The 19,570-nt window shown below is 42.8% G+C and overlaps 2 protein-coding genes across 14 annotated transcripts in view; one reads left to right on the top strand and one right to left on the bottom strand.

Moving 5' to 3' along the window:
* The window catches only part of mmd (disintegrin and metalloproteinase domain-containing protein mind-meld), a 747,894-nt gene that overhangs the window by 588,419 nt on the left and 139,905 nt on the right, over positions 1-19,570 (bottom strand). The gene's annotated exons all lie outside the window — the stretch shown is intronic.
* LOC122321607 (uncharacterized) lies at positions 15,704-18,108 on the top strand. Its single transcript, XM_070281221.1, has 5 exons — positions 15,704-15,726; positions 15,822-17,175; positions 17,231-17,319; positions 17,400-17,716; positions 17,789-18,108. Exons 1-5 carry the CDS (start codon positions 15,704-15,706, stop codon positions 18,106-18,108), a joined length of 2,103 nt encoding a protein of 700 aa, XP_070137322.1.

Raw genomic sequence — 19,570 nt, forward strand, 5'->3', positions numbered from 1 at the left:
TGTTAACTACTTCAGTATATAACTTATGACCCCTTTTTCTTATACATCTTTGTTCCCCATAGTAGGTTTTCTTATGTCTAATGCATTCAATATAATCAAAATGACATAGTTTTTTCATTACCGATTGCTTAACACCCTTAACTTTCTTTGTATTTATGTATTCGTCATTGTCTTCTACCAAAAATGAATATGCTTTAGCTTTTAGACCCGCGAAAGAGGTAAAATTTTTTCAGGCTTTTTAATCTTTGAACAAGCCTAATTCTTTGTTGTTAGCTTGAATTTCTCGAGGCGGTTTCCTGACTCATAATTGGATGTGTCAAAACGGCTGGAATTTTTTTTTATTATTTTGTATATATCCTCTTCACAAGAAACTATAAAAGAGTCTGTATCCATATATATTATTTTGGCTATGGGACATTCTACTAGTAAAAATTATAATAGTAATCATACATTAGCCATTTGGACAAATCAAGAACTGAAAACCAATATAAATAGGCTTATCGTACATAATTGAAGTCTTTGTTGTCCCAATTGCTGCTAAACTTTCTCTAAAAATTTCTACACTATGAAAATTATTCCTTGCAACAAGTTGTCTAAGCCCTGGAGAGTTTTGCGCAGATTCATACCGAGTTACTAGCGTTATTTCTCGTGGCTTTTTCCATGGTTTTTCCGTACACTGCATTGTTCATCAATTTATAAAATTTTTTTTCAAATTTATTTGTTGCTGTTTTTCTATGTTTGTATTTAAATCTGTATAGGGCTTTAACCATTATGATTGACTAAAAGACATGATTCTCCGAATTTTTTATAGCTGTAGTTGAAGCTGTTTTAAATTAATAATATAAAACTCCTTGGTAAACTATTGTGTTTGTCATGAATTTCATCAGGATATTCTAAATCTACTTCTAAAATATATCCTGTGTCTCCTGAGGAATCAGTATTTTGTACATCAAATGAATTAGATTCATTTTCGTTTAAAAATTTAAAATTTGAAATGGGGAGTTTTTGGCTCATAGCCCAACTATATAAATTATTTGCGTCAATATACGACAAATAATTTGTTGGTTTCGTTTTATCATAATTTCTCATATACTTATTATTTGCCTTTCAAATTCTTTGAGTACATTGAGTCAGTCCTCCACGTACACCCTTTTTTTTACAAAATTGTACATGTTAGGATCACTTATCAATTCTAGTTATACTTTTGTATATTTCAGCATAGCATCCCATGAAAAAGATGGGGCTGAAACATAATTTATACAAATTAAATAATTTATATATTCTTGTACATATGTATATTGCAGAAGTTTTCAAAAAGGTCTGGTAAAATTAAAACGTCACTCTCCAAATTTCTTTAGCGAAATTGTATTCGGTAACACTCTTCGTCTTTCAACGAATTATAAAAATATTCCCGAGGAGGAAGTTCGGTTTCATTGAATTTTTCAAAACTATCTAAATAATCATAGGGAAATACTTCCTTTCTTCTCATTTGCCTAAACTTCTCTCCACTAAATTTTGATTTTAATATTCTAAAATCTTCATCTTCCATGTTGGAAGCTAATTTTTATAACTAGAATTTAAAAACCTATTGGAATCTATGTACTTTTTATTATAATTAGTCTTCCCCTTTTCAAAAATTGTCTGATCGATAGCTCGTATCGTATCGATAGCTTGTACTTTTCTAAAACAAATATATTTACATTTTTGTGATTCCCATCAATTTGGTATTTCTAACAATCGTTGTGAAATTTTAAAACTGTTTCAACAAGGAAATCGCCAATGCGACATTGTTTGTTTGCTTGGCATACCAAAACAAACGGTCTCTGACGCTATCCGGCGATTTAATGAGCTTGGCCATGAAGGTGACCGTCCCAGACGAGGCAGACCATGTACCGCTAACACTTGCAGAATTCGCCAGATAGTGAAAAAGCGGATTACTCGGAATTGCAGAGTCTCGGTCAGAAAAATAGCCCGTGAAATCGGAGTGAATCGAGAAAGTGTTCGGTTGATAGCAAAAAATGAACTTAATCTCAAGCCCTACAAGCTCCAAAAAATGCATCTTCTTACGGATGACAATAAGCGCGTGAGACTCCAAAGATGCCGTCAGCTAAAGCGTCGGGCCGCAGGTCAAAAATGGGAGCGTATTCTTTTCACGGACGAGAAGATATTCGTCCGTATTCGTATATTCGTTCGTCACCAAAATGACAGAAGCTGGTCTGCTAAAGCTCCAGGTACCTCTGCAATAATCGAGCGCCGTCAATGTGAGCAGTCTTTAATGGTTTGGGGAGGAATATGCGCCACTGGCAAAACACCCCTTGTTTTCATCGATCAAGGGGTCAAAATCAATCAGGAAGTGTACCGCCGGGACATTTTGGAAACTTTTGTGCTTCCTTGGGCCCAGCAGGTGATGCGGAGTGGACGTTTCAACAGGATTCAGCGTCAGCCCATAGAGCCAAATTGACTCAGGACTGGTTCAAAGCCAATTTCCCGGACTTTATCACATGCTGTGAATGGCCACCTTACTCGCCAGATCTTAATCCGATGGACTAGAGTGTGTGGTCTATTTTGGAGTCCAGGGCATGTGCTTAACGCCACATAAGTTTGGAGGCGCTGAAGCAATCATTGCTCCGAGAACGGGATCGATTATCGGAAGAAGACCTGCGGCCCATTGCGCAAAATTTTCAGAAACGTTTAGGGCTCTGCATCGCAGCCCAAGGAAGCCACTTCGAAACCGGCTGAATACATGTTAACACAATACCTATTTAATAGTTGTGTATCTGTATTTTTTTTTCAAATACAGTTCCTTAAAAAGTTATGATCAAAAATGTTTGTCCGGGTTATTTATTGTCACCCTGTATAACTCTTAAGTAGAGTGTTTTGGTTTCAATTTACCCCCTAGGGACTTAATAAAGAGGTGAATATCATATCTAGATACATAAATTATGAAAAACTACAAGGAAATAAGCTCTTAACTTAAAACTATCGTTACAACTTCTACGGAAAGGTCCTTGGTATTTACCCGTTAACTGGTTAAAATATTGAACGCGTTCATCCGTACCTATAGTCTTTTCATATGCATAGCAGTTCCCATGCTCCTGGTAGTCCTCGTCGCAGATATCAAAGTAAATCGATGTAAATCGGTTTTTATTTACCCTTCCAGTATTTATTATATACCGCCGCCAAAACCGCCTCAATATATGCATAAATTGCCACACGTGGTGACAGTTTTTTAGAAAAATTCTCAAATATGGTTTTTGGGTTTTGTGTTCGGTTGGGGGTATAGTGCAGCCACTTGACCGCACTCCTTAATATTGTGTGTCTTGTTTGTGGTGCAATAAAATTGTAGGCAATTTCTACAAAAGCATCTTTCCGAATTTCAGTGATTTACTTGTGATTTACACAATGTTTTTATACATGTTATGTATGCATAATGCAAACAATTTTCTTTAGTATTTTCTATACCAAATATATCAATATGGTTGCTATTAACTTCTTTAGTCCTAATTGTAGGATCTTTTATGCGACCTTTATAAATTTCATATACATCCTGAATCCCTTTAATGGAATTCATCAGCTTTTGCAATTAGTTCTTCATTATCATTGTTTAAAATTTCTTCCATGTCGTTGTATGAACTACCGTATGTCACTTTATACGTTGTTGAAGAATGTTTAGTTTCTTCATGAAACTTATCTGCTTCATTAGTTGGTTTTATATATTTTCCATGAACTGATAGACGCACTTTTATAATGTTTTTAAGATGTTTTTACATATTTTATAATGTTTTTAAGATGAGTTTTACATTCAGTGTAAAAATCATTTAAATATAGTTCGCGCTTTCCGAATATCCTTATACTCTTTTGTGTAAAAGGTATCACTTTGTGTTATAGGAAAAATGTTAGCATTTTGCCACACAAGTTTTCTTTCCTCCTTACCAACTGGGCGGTCGAGTCAAGCTCTTTTTGATGTTGTTGTTCTTCAATATCCTTGGGATGTCCATCTTGGGGTTTAGTTCCCTGGTGCTCAACAGCCTTTCGTTTTACAGCTGATGAGACGTTGAATAGACTATATTTTACAGTAGGTCCTTGGTTTCTGCTACCTTGGATTTTTTGTCGTTGATTTTCATTCTGTTCTTTAGACTCCGTTGTTCGCGAACGATAGAAAACTTTCGCCAAATTGTTGGCCTGAGATTTCTTTTTTAACTTCGAGAATGCATTTCGCGATCCTTCACATCGCTCATAATAGGTTATAAACTCATTCACACTAATAATTTCAGAGCACAAATCACACGCAACTTTCGACTCCATTTTTAAATTTTTCGTATTTATTTTTTTTTTTTTTTGGAAAAAGAAAAAGCGCTATAATTGCTTTAACCGGCAAGGCAAGATTTATACTGAAAATTTGATTCTTAGCATAAACCTCAAAACTTATAGGTCCTCGAAAACGGAAAACAGGTACTTGTGTTTGAATGTATTGGTATCAACAATACATGTACATGAGTTAACTCATGAAAACCACCCCAATTTTCCACACATTTTTCCGGTTAATGAATAGGGAAAACCAATCAGAAGACTCGAAAGCAAAGATAACGCTTAGAGCCTAGAGCCTAAATAGGCAATCGGCTGATTTCTTGCGTTATATCCGTGTATGCATGTATATGTTGGTGGGAACATTAATCTACAATCCAATATACTCTCATATATATATATTCCTAAATAAAAAATACATATTGACCTTGCATCCGACCCTGACATATGGTAAATATGTCTCCTGCAAAAAAGTGATAAAAAGGGATCGCAGCAGGTTTATTGGTTCCTTTTTTTTTTACTTATATATATACTACTTGCTCTTGGTATACTCTTGATAAACTTACTCCTGGTAAAATTCTATATTCTATTTGTTTGGTCATCGAGAGTTTTCGATGCCGTAAATAAAAAATCAGAATTTAATTAATTTCAACGTTATAAAACTTTATTCAGGCCGCATATGAAATTAGGATTTATGTACAATATTTCAAATCCAATTTAGGATGCGAGCGCAGTAAGAAGACGAACGAGAGTGGCGCCAACCTTGCAGAATAGGCTGAGCGGATGCTCGCTAACTATAAGCGCCGAAGTAGCGAAGCCGAGCGGCCGAAATAGAGTCGGCTTGCGACCAGCAAAACATCAGTTACTTATTAATTGTTGTGTTTAAATTAGTTGCTTGCTGCTTGACCCGACATTCTCCCCCCAGTTGGGGCTTCTACTCCAACTTCATCTTTAAGGGGCAAAAGGCACAGCTTAGTCACTGCTCGCTTGGTAATTCCAGATGAGGTTTTTATCACCGCCACTCGAAAGATGCCATCCCGACCAGGGATTAACTCCATTATTCTCGCAAGCGGCCATTTCATCGGAGGTAGATTCTCGTCCTTTACTAGCACCACATCGTTCGGGGCCAAGGCAGGACCAGAGGCGCGCCATTTGGAGCGCTGCTGGAGAAGACTTAGGTACTCCTCCTTCCATCGGGACCAGAAAGACTGCTGCAGGAAAGACACGCGCTGCCAGCTGTCCAACCGGTTGAAGTTCAGCTTTGTGACATCAGGCTCGATAAAGCTGACTGACGGACCACCAGTTAAAAAATGAGCCGGGGTCAGAACATCAAGGTCTGCAGGATTTTCTGAAAGAGACAATAAGGGTCGTGAATTTATAACAGCCCCAATATGGCACAGCAGCGTTCGCAGCTCCTCGAATCCCAGAACTGCAGATCCGACAGCTCGGTAAAAATGGTGCTTGGCGGTTTTAACAGCCGCTTCCCACAGACCACCGAAATGCGGAGATCGAGGAGGAATAAAATGCCATTCGATGGACTCCATAGAGCAAAACTCCAGCAGTGACCGTTGATGCTCTTCGCTTAGAAATAATCGGCGCAGCTCCTTTAGCTCGTTTTTGGCTCCAACAAAGTTGGTTGCGTTGTCAGACCAAATATGTTGAGGACTTCGGCGGGTGCATATAAACCGCTTCAAAGCCTGCAAAAAAGACATTGTGGACAGATCCCTTACAAGCTCCAGGTGGACGGCTTTCGTAGCAAAACAAATGAAAATGCTAATGTAACATTTTACTGGAGCCTTATTACGCACTTCCGGCTTATAATAGAACGGTCCACAAAAATCCACACCAGTGACTCCGAAGACCTGGGAGCCGCTAACTCTTTCCTCCGGGAGATCAGCCATAATGTGCTGCAACAGCCGAGGCTTAGTCCGGAAGCATCGGATGCATTTGTGTAATGCCTTCGTCACGGTTTTTCTCCCCCCAATTGGCCAATATTGGGACCGAATAATTGCCAACAGTGCGCGAGGTCCCGTATGTAAATTTCGCTCATGGAGGTCAACAATTATAGCCCGCGTAACTGGATGGCTTCTTGGAAGTATAATTGGATGCTGACTATCAAAATCCAACGACGAATTTTTTAGCCGGCCGTCTACGCGCAACAGTCCAAATTTGTCCAAGAAGGGAGAGGATGAGGCAAGGGCACTGGATACCGCTATGTCTTTTCCATTTTGAAGAGCCTTTATTTCCTCCCAAAAATGCACACGTTGCACTAGCCGCAGTAACAGCTGTGTTCCAGATTTTATATCGCTAGCCGTAACACCGTTGTGGTGAATTCGTTGAGAAAACTTGTATACGTAAGCGAATACCCTCTGCAGTGCTGGAAACGAATTAGCGTACTTAGAAACCGCTGTTATATCCACGTACGGAGACTGAATGAGCAGGACCCTTGCACGCAACTCCAGGGTTGATCTCTCAGATGGGACCGCGGTTGGCCACGTCTCTTGGGATCCAACGAGAAACGGAGGTCCATGAGACCACAGCTTATTCTCAACCAATTCATTGGGAAGAGCACCACGCGACAGGATATCTGCTGGGTTCAAAGAAGTGGGAACATACCGCCACTCCATTTCTCTAGTTAGCTTCTGAATGGTCGAAACTCGATTGGCGACGAAAACATTAAACCGAGAGGGTTCTTCTCGAATCCAAGACAGAGCCACAGCAGAATCGCACCAGCAAAAATACTTTCCAACGTAGACCTTCAACTGCTCTACTTCCGACATAAGTCGAGCCAACAACTCGGCTCCCGATAACTCCAGCTTAGGCACCGTAACAGTCTTTAACGGCGCAACTCGGGACTTCGAACAGAGTAAATAGCTTGCAGATCCTGCGCCCTTGGACACGACATAAACGCATGCCCCATACGCCTCAATGCTGGCATCACAGAATCCATGGACCTCCACCTCGGATTTCGATGTTAGCACCCATCTAGGGAATTCGGCGCGCTGCGTACTACCAAAGCTGCTACAAATCATATTCCAGTCGCAGTGAAGAGCTTGAGGAAGACTTTCATCCCAGGACAACTTCTCACGGCACAGCTTCTGAAGAAAGATCTTTGCCTTTGAAATTACAGGACCAACAAGGCCTAAGGGGTCATAAAGCCGAGCGACTGAAGAAAGCACAATGCGCCTAGTGGGCTTTGAGATTGACTGAATCCCTTCAAAAGAAAATAGCAAGCGGTCAGTTGCAGGATCCCAAGCAAGACCCAGTGTCTTTGTGAAGTTGCTACCATCATCAAACTTTAGGAAAGACTCCCGATCTTCTTCAGGCACCTTATCCAGAACGTCAGCAACATTGGAGCACCACTTCCTTAACCGAAAATGGCCTTTGGCAAGGATGGCGGATGTTTGCTGCATTATGCTAATAGCTTCATCTATAGAGTCGCCTCCGGAAAGCAGATCATCCACATAAAAGTCGCGACGCAGAATTTCGGCCCCCTTTGGAAACATTATTTGCTCATCATCTGCCAACTGATGCATTGTCCGAACTGCTAAAAATGAGGCAGGCTTCGTTCCGTAGGTGACCGTGTCCAGCTTAAAAACCTGTAACTCATCCTGGGTGGAATCCCGCCAAAGAATACACTGAAGATAGCTGTCCTCAGGAAAAACCCTGACGCAACTATACATTTTACAAATATCTCCAGTAATGGCCACCCGATGGCATCGGAACCTTAACAGAATATGCAGTAACTTTGGCTGAATAACTGGGCCAGACATCAACACGTCATTCAATGAATACCCAGAAGTTGTGACAGCAGATCCATCAAAGACAACCCGGAGCTTGGTTGTTGAACTGTCCTCCTTTAAAACACAATGGTGTGGAAGAAAGTATTGGCCAGTGACGCTCGCATCAGAAGGGACTGGAGACATGTGACCCAACTCCAGATACTCCTTTATGAAGGCAGCATATTGCTCCTTTAATTGAGGACGGCGACAGAGCTTCCTTTCGAGGGAAAGAAATCGTCGAACAGCTTGGGGGTACGACTCTCCCAGCAGCTTAGAGCCACATTTTAACGGAAGCCGCACAGCGTAAGCGCCGGAATCCAGCCGAGCAACATGTTGCACGAAATGCGCATCGCAATCTAGCTCTTCCTTCGTCCGCTTCACAATAGGCTCGGAGCAGTCTTCGATTTCCCAAAACCGGCGGAGCAAAGAATCCAGCTGATCATCCAGCATTGTTGCGCTCTCCGGAACATCCTTGTGGGCAGTGGAAACGAGTGATCTTCTCTGGACCTGTGAACCGCCTCCACACACGACCCATCCAAGTTGAGTTTTCTGCAGCAATGGCAGGCCGGCTGAGAGCTTAATTTGCCCAACACACAACAGCTCATAAAACAGACTGGCTCCGATAAGAAGGTCGATGCGCTGTGGGCGGAAAAATTCAGGATCAGCCAAAGAAAGATTGCCAGGAATATTCCAGCTGGAGACATCCAAACTGAAGCTAGGCTGCAGGTCCGTGATATTGGCAGCGATGACGGCGTTAACCAGGGCCGAGTACTCGGAACAGTGGGAACGTAGGAGAACATCAACAGCGAATCCATCTGTCGCAAAGCCGGCATCTCCAATACCAGACACCGCCATGAATGATTTGTACCTCCGGAGCTGCAGCTGACTTGCCAACCGGGAAGTGATCACGTGCACCTGAGATCCAGAATCCAACAAAGCTCGGCATGGAACAAGGGATCCAGCGCGACTACGAACCAAAATGTTCGCTGTAGCAAGCCACGATATATCGCCGCTGTGACCTTGAGCAACTAGTGCATTAGCAGTGGACGGCGAAAAGGCTGCAGGCTCGGCGACCTCGGCTATGGCTGACGTGGGAGGACCAACCAAAGTCTGGCCGCTAGATGCCGGCGGCTCCAGGAAATGCAGCAGGCTGTGATGCCTCCTTCCACAACTGCGACAACTAGCAGCGAGGCACTCACGCATGTAATGGCCCGTTTGCAGACACTTCCGACAAAGACCGAGTCGCCTGGCCTCACCAAGGCGAATCTCAGGGGGCATTGATAGAAATCGGGGGCATGCAGACATTATATGGGACCATCCACCGCATAGAGCACAGGTAGAGGGAAGCGAATTAGTAACAATAAAGGATGCTCTTCGCTTAGAAATAATCGGCGCAGCTCCTTTAGCTCGTTTTTGGCTCCAACAAAGTTGGTTGCGTTGTCAGACCAAATATGTTGAGGACTTCGGCGGGTGCATATAAACCGCTTCAAAGCCTGCAAAAAAGACATTGTGGACAGATCCCTTACAAGCTCCAGGTGGACGGCTTTCGTAGCAAAACAAATGAAAATGCTAATGTAACATTTTACTGGAGCCTTATTACGCACTTCCGGCTTATAATAGAACGGTCCACAAAAATCCACACCAGTGACTCCGAAGACCTGGGAGCCGCTAACTCTTTCCTCCGGGAGATCAGCCATAATGTGCTGCAACAGCCGAGGCTTAGTCCGGAAGCATCGGATGCATTTGTGTAATGCCTTCGTCACGGTTTTTCTCCCCCCAATTGGCCAATATTGGGACCGAATAATTGCCAACAGTGCGCGAGGTCCCGTATGTAAATTTCGCTCATGGAGGTCAACAATTATAGCCCGCGTAACTGGATGGCTTCTTGGAAGTATAATTGGATGCTGACTATCAAAATCCAACGACGAATTTTTTAGCCGGCCGTCTACGCGCAACAGTCCAAATTTGTCCAAGAAGGGAGAGGATGAGGCAAGGGCACTGGATACCGCTATGTCTTTTCCATTTTGAAGAGCCTTTATTTCCTCCCAAAAATGCACACGTTGCACTAGCCGCAGTAACAGCTGTGTTCCAGATTTTATATCGCTAGCCGTAACACCGTTGTGGTGAATTCGTTGAGAAAACTTGTATACGTAAGCGAATACCCTCTGCAGTGCTGGAAACGAATTAGCGTACTTAGAAACCGCTGTTATATCCACGTACGGAGACTGAATGAGCAGGACCCTTGCACGCAACTCCAGGGTTGATCTCTCAGATGGGACCGCGGTTGGCCACGTCTCTTGGGATCCAACGAGAAACGGAGGTCCATGAGACCACAGCTTATTCTCAACCAATTCATTGGGAAGAGCACCACGCGACAGGATATCTGCTGGGTTCAAAGAAGTGGGAACATACCGCCACTCCATTTCTCTAGTTAGCTTCTGAATGGTCGAAACTCGATTGGCGACGAAAACATTAAACCGAGAGGGTTCTTCTCGAATCCAAGACAGAGCCACAGCAGAATCGCACCAGCAAAAATACTTTCCAACGTAGACCTTCAACTGCTCTACTTCCGACATAAGTCGAGCCAACAACTCGGCTCCCGATAACTCCAGCTTAGGCACCGTAACAGTCTTTAACGGCGCAACTCGGGACTTCGAACAGAGTAAATAGCTTGCAGATCCTGCGCCCTTGGACACGACATAAACGCATGCCCCATACGCCTCAATGCTGGCATCACAGAATCCATGGACCTCCACCTCGGATTTCGATGTTAGCACCCATCTAGGGAATTCGTGTCTTTGTGAAGTTGCTACCATCATCAAACTTTAGGAAAGACTCCCGATCTTCTTCAGGCACCTTATCCAGAACGTCAGCAACATTGGAGCACCACTTCCTTAACCGAAAATGGCCTTTGGCAAGGATGGCGGATGTTTGCTGCATTATGCTAATAGCTTCATCTATAGAGTCGCCTCCGGAAAGCAGATCATCCACATAAAAGTCGCGACGCAGAATTTCGGCCCCCTTTGGAAACATTATTTGCTCATCATCTGCCAACTGATGCATTGTCCGAACTGCTAAAAATGAGGCAGGCTTCGTTCCGTAGGTGACCGTGTCCAGCTTAAAAACCTGTAACTCATCCTGGGTGGAATCCCGCCAAAGAATACACTGAAGATAGCTGTCCTCAGGAAAAACCCTGACGCAACTATACATTTTACAAATATCTCCAGTAATGGCCACCCGATGGCATCGGAACCTTAACAGAATATGCAGTAACTTTGGCTGAATAACTGGGCCAGACATCAACACGTCATTCAATGAATACCCAGAAGTTGTGACAGCAGATCCATCAAAGACAACCCGGAGCTTGGTTGTTGAACTGTCCTCCTTTAAAACACAATGGTGTGGAAGAAAGTATTGGCCAGTGACGCTCGCATCAGAAGGGACTGGAGACATGTGACCCAACTCCAGATACTCCTTTATGAAGGCAGCATATTGCTCCTTTAATTGAGGACGGCGACAGAGCTTCCTTTCGAGGGAAAGAAATCGTCGAACAGCTTGGGGGTACGACTCTCCCAGCAGCTTAGAGCCGCATTTTAACGGAAGCCGCACAGCGTAAGCGCCGGAATCCAGCCGAGCAACATGTTGCACGAAATGCGCATCGCAATCTAGCTCTTCCTTCGTCCGCTTCACAATAGGCTCGGAGCAGTCTTCGATTTCCCAAAACCGGCGGAGCAAAGAATCCAGCTGATCATCCAGCATTGTTGCGCTCTCCGGAACATCCTTGTGGGCAGTGGAAACGAGTGATCTTCTCTGGACCTGTGAACCGCCTCCACACACGACCCATCCAAGTTGAGTTTTCTGCAGCAATGGCAGGCCGGCTGAGAGCTTAATTTGCCCAACACACAACAGCTCATAAAACAGACTGGCTCCGATAAGAAGGTCGATGCGCTGTGGGCGGAAAAATTCAGGATCAGCCAAAGAAAGATTGCCAGGAATATTCCAGCTGGAGACATCCAAACTGAAGCTAGGCTGCAGGTCCGTGATATTGGCAGCGATGACGGCGTTAACCAGGGCCGAGTACTCGGAACAGTGGGAACGTAGGAGAACATCAACAGCGAATCCATCTGTCGCAAAGCCGGCATCTCCAATACCAGACACCGCCATGAATGATTTGTACCTCCGGAGCTGCAGCTGACTTGCCAACCGGGAAGTGATCACGTGCACCTGAGATCCAGAATCCAACAAAGCTCGGCATGGAACAAGGGATCCAGCGCGACTACGAACCAAAATGTTCGCTGTAGCAAGCCACGATATATCGCCGCTGTGACCTTGAGCAACTAGTGCATTAGCAGTGGACGGCGAAAAGGCTGCAGGCTCGGCGACCTCGGCTATGGCTGACGTGGGAGGACCAACCAAAGTCTGGCCGCTAGATGCCGGCGGCTCCAGGAAATGCAGCAGGCTGTGATGCCTCCTTCCACAACTGCGACAACTAGCAGCGAGGCACTCACGCATGTAATGGCCCGTTTGCAGACACTTCCGACAAAGACCGAGTCGCCTGGCCTCACCAAGGCGAATCTCAGGGGGCATTGATAGAAATCGGGGGCATGCAGACATTATATGGGACCATCCACCGCATAGAGCACAGGTAGAGGGAAGCGAATTAGTAACAATAAAGGATGATCTACCATTATTTGCACCTCGACGCCTTCCCACATGAGCGCCCGGGGCGTATGCAGCCATGGCCACGTCCATAGCCTCCAGCGTCCTACACCGCTGCTCCAAAAATTCGGCCATCGACTCCCAAGTAGGGATGGCGTCTGAACCTGAGGAGTTTTGACTCTCCTCCCACTTGGCCTGGGTAGCTGGGTCCAACCTTTGAAGCAGAACTTGGACGATGATGCAGCTGGCGATCTGAACTGAAGTACCCAAATTCTTTAAGGCTCGCATATGGGCATTAAATTTGTCCGAAAGACTTCGAAGCGCTGCTATTGAGCCACTTTCCAACAGACTGAGGCCCAGAATCTCGTTCACGTGTGCCTGAAATATTAAGCGACGGTTATTAAATCGTTTCTCCAATAAATTCAGCGCAACATCATAGTTCTCGTCGGAGACTTCCAAGGAACGCACTGCTTCGAAAGCGGACTCCCGAAGGCAAGATCGCAACCTTTGCAACTTTTCCACCTTACTAATACGAGGATTGCTGCCGACGATGGTAGAGAAGATCGAGTAAAATTCAGCCCATTCCGAGTATCCACCGCTGAACGTAGGGAGCGGCAAAGGAGGCAGCACCTGAAAACTTTGACCTAAACCTGGGTCAGCCTGCATGGTGGACATTCCGTTGGAAAGGGTGGAGTGGGCAGCAATTCGAGATGAGCGAAGGGTCGTCTCGTGCTCAATTTCCGCCTGCATCGTCGCTACGAGCTCCGAAACAGTCCATCGAAGGTCACTGCTGATCTGCAAAATGTCCAAATCCTCAAGCTCCCCGTGGATGGCCTTGAAGTCGCTGAACATGGTGGCTATCTGACCATGTCGCACGTATATATGAAGCTATGTGCGAGCGAATGCACTTTCGTTGTGGATCGTATGTTTGTATGAAGTCTATGCGCGGGCGAATGCACTTGCGTTGTGGATCGTAAATATGTATGTGTGCTTGTGAACTAACGTTATGTTTATGCCTGTATGTATGTATAATATAATAATATATTATAATTTGTTTATTATTGTAAATAAACTTATTAGACAAGTATGATAATTCGATAATGATAATTTCACATAACACTGTTTACAAAATTGTTTTGTTTTTGTTTTAGCAATTTGTTTATGTGTATATTAACGATCACGTCGGGGTTCACCAATGTTTGGTCATCGAGAGTTTTCGATGCCGTAAATAAAAAATCAGAATTTAATTAATTTCAACGTTATAAAACTTTATTCAGGCCGCATATGAAATTAGGATTTATGTACAATATTTCAAATCCAATTTAGGATGCGAGCGCAGTAAGAAGACGAACGAGAGTGGCGCCAACCTTGCAGAATAGGCTGAGCGGATGCTCGCTAACTATAAGCGCCGAAGTAGCGAAGCCGAGCGGCCGAAATAGAGTCGGCTTGCGACCAGCAAAACATCAGTTACTTATTAATTGTTGTGTTTAAATTAGTTGCTTGCTGCTTGACCCGACACTATTTTATATTATAAAATTAAATTTCTTTATATAAGTACGAGTTAATTTTAAATTAATTAAAAAAGAATTGGAGTAAAAAATCCTTTTAAATGACATGCAACACCATAATATAATTTTGAATATTTTTTTTTTAATAATTATTTGTTCTTCATCATTAATTTTAAATTAATTACAAAAGAATTTTAGTAAAATATACTTTTAAATGAAGTGCAGCAACTTGAATATAATTTTTATAAATAAACAATTTTTTGTTCATCAATTTTATTTATTTTTTCATGATCCTGAATCTTAGACAGTTATCTTAAGTGGTGAGTTGAATTTTTAGGGAATTAGGCAAACATTTTTTCACGATCCTGAATCTTATCCAGGTAGCGATCCTGAATTTTCTACAGGGGTCGCATCAGGTGAGTTGAATTTGTAGGGAATTAGGCAAACGGCGTAAAATAGGCAGAAAACTTGTAGTAGTATGTCAGTGCTTGCGTTCCGGAGCAATAGTGTGCCCTTCCATTTCGCTTATTCCTCTATTTTACGCACTTTTACTCCGGAGAGTTAGTAAAATTGCACCGACTTTTTTTGGGAAAAGCTTTATGACTTCAAAAATTTTCATGATTTCCTAATGAAATTGGTCTCGTTTTATTCAAAATTATTGAGAGTTTGATTTAAAAATTCTTGAATGCTTTAAAACAAATTTAATTGACATTCCTTGCGAGTTTGAAAGTTTTTGTAATGAAATTGCTTCTTTATATATAGAAAAGTATCCGTGGTACCCAATGTCACCGACCATACACAAGATCTTGGTGCATGCATCACAAATAATTTCTTCCTCTGCTTTTCCCGTCGGATGTTTTGGCAAAAACGCCTTCGAGGCTCGAAACAAATGTTATAAGCTCGGCAGAATATCTCACGCACGAAAAAATAGTCGTTATAATAATATACTATAGAGGACATGTATCACCGAGCTATGGATACTTCGGGTCCCTTAATATCGAGCATTTATTCAAATAAAAAGCTTAAAACATATAAGGACAAGCTGCCGTCATAAGTGATGGCTCTTTTCGCTGAGCCAGGTGTTATAGTAGATGACAATAATATTGAATCTGATATCGATTCAGATTCTGATAATGAATATGATAATGACTCTGATAATATTCCTCTTCTTTTGAGATAGATGCTGAAAAAAATGGTACAAAATATCTTTTTATGTTTATATATTTAATACAAAAAAAAATAAAAGAATAAGCATCAAATTCAAAAAATTGTAATATGGTTAATATGGGAGGTAAGATTGGGCGTGAACCGATCAATCTCAAGGTTTTTCCAATTTATATATGTTTTATAACCATTACATCACTGCTATCAAGGAAATGCGATGGATAGGACAAGGCTGCATAAAGAAGAAGAACTGTGACATTTACTACAGCTGCCATCCAGAACGGCATGAATTTGGTTGTGGTTTCGTTGTAGGTGCCAGGCTGCGGCGCCGAGTCTCTCACTTTCGGCCAACAAACGAGAGAATTGCAACGATCCGAATTACTGCCAAATTCTTTAACATCAGCCTGATATGCGCACATGCCCCAACGGAGGAAAAGGATGATGCCACCAAGGACGCTTTCTATGCGGAGCTCGACCGAGCTTATGGCCGCTGTCCTTCCCATGACATGAAAATTCTCCTCGGGGATTTTAATGCCACAGTAGGACGAGAAGACATCTTTGGTGCCACCGTCGGGCGATTTAGTCTACATGAGACCACCTCGAGCAATGGTCTCAGATTAATAGGCTTTGCAGCTGCGCATAATATGGTAGTTCGTAGTACTGGATTCCGTCATTTGGACATCCATAAAGCATCTTGGCTCTCTCCCGATCGACTGACCAGAAATCAGATCGATCATATTGTGATTGATGCAAGGCACGCATCTAATATACTCGACGTGCGATCCTGTCGGGGTCCCAACATCGACTTCGACCATTATCTTGTTGCAGCTAAGATTCGCACACGGCTATGTGTGGTGAAGAGTGCACGTCGAAGTGCGTTAAGAAGGCTGGGCATCGGAAAGTTGCAATCACAACAGGCGAAGAATGCATTCTCCACTCACGTCTCGTGGCTATTAAGCCGAGCACCTTCAATACCTGAAGACATAAGCGATATGTGGGCGCTCATAACCCACTCCCTGCGAGCTTCGGCAGAAGAAGTGCTTGGATTCCAGCGTCCTCTATCAAGGAATCCATGGTACGATCAGGAGTGTCATGACGCAACAGCTGCAAAGGATGATGCCTACGGAAGAACACTGCAGGCTGGGGCGACACGAGCGATTGTGGATGTCTACAGGTCGAGAAGAAGAGACGAGAAACGCCTTTTCAGACGCAAGAAGAAAGAGCAGGAAAGGCGAGACTGTGAGAGCACAGAGAGCAGCAGATGCAGAAATGAAGCACGTAACTTCTACCAGAGGGTCAAGGGTCTGACCCAAGGATTTAAGACTGGTACAGTGGCGTGCAGGGACAATGATGGAAATCTTGTCACAGAAACAGAGGTCGTGCTGAGGTTATGGAGGGATCACTTCTCGAGCTTGTTATCTGGCTCAAGCACAGACTCTGAAGACTATGATCCACGAACCCCAATCTATGGCACTGATATTGAAGTGCCAATCCCAAGTCATATCGAAGTCAAGGATGCAATCCAACGGCTTAAAAACAACAAGTCTGCAGGTGCTGACGGCCTGGCGGCAGAATTGTTTAAGGCAGCTGGTGATATTCTGGTAGGGTGCATGCACCAACTAATCAGTAAGATATGGCTCATGGAGAGCATGCCCGAAGATTGGAACCTCAGCATAATCTGTCCCATCCTGAAGAAGGGTGATGCTACGGGGCGCACCAACTACCGCGGAATTAGTCTTCTTCCAGTTGCATACAAGGTCCTAACGAGCGTATTGGGTGAAAGACTGAAACCCCCTGATTGGACCTTATCAGTGCGGGTTCAGGCCAGGCAAGTCCACTGTTGACCAGATTTTCACCTTGCGCCAAATCCTGGAGAAGTCTTACGAAAACCAGATCGACACGTACCATCTCTTCGTCGACTACAAAGCCGACTACAAAGAAAGGCTGGTGTACATCGGTCGGGCACTATATTAACCAACAGATGTGTCCAGCTCCTTGGTTATGCTGATGATATTGATATCATTGGCCGCACCAAGCGTGATGTCACAGGAGCCTTCGGGGCTATTGAAAAGGAATCAGCAAAATTAGGACTAGCAGTGAATATGGAGAAAATAAAGTTTATGGTGTGCTCTAGCAGAGAACCGCGGCGTCTTGATTCTCAGCTGACTGCAGAAAACTATAGCTTTGGGTCCGTCAAGGAGTTTATCTACCTAGGCACTGCTACAACAAGCACAAATGATGTCAGTCTGGAGATTAAGCGGAGAATAACACTTGCCAACAGGTGTTACTTTGGGCTCAGTAGGCAGTTTAATAGTAGAGCTCTCTCTCGACGCACAAAAATCACACTCTACAAGACGCTTATTCTTCCAGTACTCCTATATGGTGCGGAGTGCTGGACAGTGACGCAGTCAGATGCAGCTGCTCTTGGAGTGTTCGAGAGGAAAATTCTTCGTAAAATCTTTGGCCCAATCTGCGTGGACGATGTTTATCGCATCAGATACAACCACGAGCTGTATGAGCTGTACGGTGATGTTGACGTAGCCAGTCGAGTGAAATCTCGAAGACTTCGCTGGCTGGGCCACGTTGCCCGAATGGATGAAGACGCTCCGGCTCGTAAGGTGTTTGATGCGGTGATTGTTGGGACACGAAGGAGAGGACGACCCCGAACGCTTCAGGCCGAGACCCGATAAAAGGGTTGTCATGGCCATATAATAATAAATTATAACCATTAACTGTTCCCATTTGTAACTCCCTGGGAACTGTATTTTATTTTATGCCTCAACTTTTAATAATTTGGCCACTGTGCATTTATTTTTGTTTATGTCGATGCACTGAACCATAAAATTGTACTAACATTCAGAAGGGGTTTCAATAAATATCATTATAATAAAAATACATTTTATACATTTTATTGTAGCAAATATGAATAGGACCTATTTTTTTACAACAGCTTATTATTATACCAGCTTATTATGCCAATTAATACAAAGTTTGATACTTAAAAAATGCTCTTACGAATAAGAAATTTATTTGTTCAAGTCGACCATTTACCCAAACAAAATCAAAAAAGAATTTCTTGCATTACAAAGTTTTCGGCATTCCACAATAAAATGCATTCGGACTAGCACGATTGAGTAGAGTAGGGAAAACACGATAAATTGTTATTGTACTTTGCCCTTTTTTTTTTTTTTTTTATAAATTAAGTTACTTCCCAGCTCAGTAGAGGGGGAAGAATTCCTTGGCCGTCCCGTGAAGACGGGTAAACGCCAACGCCTATGTGTGAAATTAAAAATTTCAAGATACTTGTTATGACAATGCGAACAAATTATTTATATAATTATGACTTGAGGCTTGATGATGTGGATGGAAAATAAACGATAATGAAGATAGATGCGATAGTCAACTACATGCACATGCTGGTTGTTAATAGTTATCCATAGTTAATAGTATTAAATTTCTCCAGTGACATAAATAAGTTAAAAGGCGCCTTATAAATCTATATTAGCCAGTTTAATGAAATTAGTTATTGAGCTGTAATTTTCAACTGATTCTTGCGAAAAAATTCGATAAATGTTATCGTATTTTAGAAGGAGCGGGAAGTTCCTGCGAATATTATCGTATTTGGAACAATTTAAAATTATATGTGCAATATCTTTTATTGTATTGAAATTGCAATCGCAGTTGGGACTGTCATGGACTTTTAGTTTGTATAGGGTATATTTATCAAAAGAATGACCGCTGAGGATTCTATTAATTTGTTTGATCTGCAATCTATTAAGATTGCAGTTTTCCGATTGGAACCATGGTTTGGGTAAGGTATATGGATATAGAAGACAGTATCCTTTATTCCTTTCTATGCAAAAAGAATTATATTCGCGCTCCCAATCAGTTTTAATTCTGTTGAAGATGTGAGTGATAGTATCATTGATCGTGTATCTGATATTTATATAGGATCCCAAGGTATTGGCGTTTTTTGCAGCAGAGTCAGCAACTTCATTTCCTTTAATATTCAAATGGCTCGGAATATGATGTAGTTGAATAACCAATATATTGTTATCAATTTTTCTGAAATACAGCCACAATGCGATTGGAAGAATTCCGCTTTTGAAGGGCTTGAATAGCACCCAAACTATCCGTTAGTATAGCTACCCT

Source organism: Drosophila bipectinata, chromosome XL, assembly GCF_030179905.1.
Source record: "Drosophila bipectinata strain 14024-0381.07 chromosome XL, DbipHiC1v2, whole genome shotgun sequence".
In the NCBI taxonomy this organism is placed as follows: domain Eukaryota; kingdom Metazoa; phylum Arthropoda; class Insecta; order Diptera; family Drosophilidae; genus Drosophila; species Drosophila bipectinata.

Excerpts from the sequence above, each read along its gene's own strand:
- LOC122321607 (XM_070281221.1), top strand. The coding sequence starts at position 15,704 with ATGAATTTGGTTGTGGTTTCGTT. Across the intron at positions 15,727-15,821 it reads AATTTGGTTGTGGTTTCGTT|CCTGATATGCGCACATGCCC; the intron begins GTAGGTGCCAGG and ends CTTTAACATCAG. Across the intron at positions 17,717-17,788 it reads CAGGTGTTACTTTGGGCTCA|TACTCCTATATGGTGCGGAG; the intron begins GTAGGCAGTTTA and ends TTATTCTTCCAG.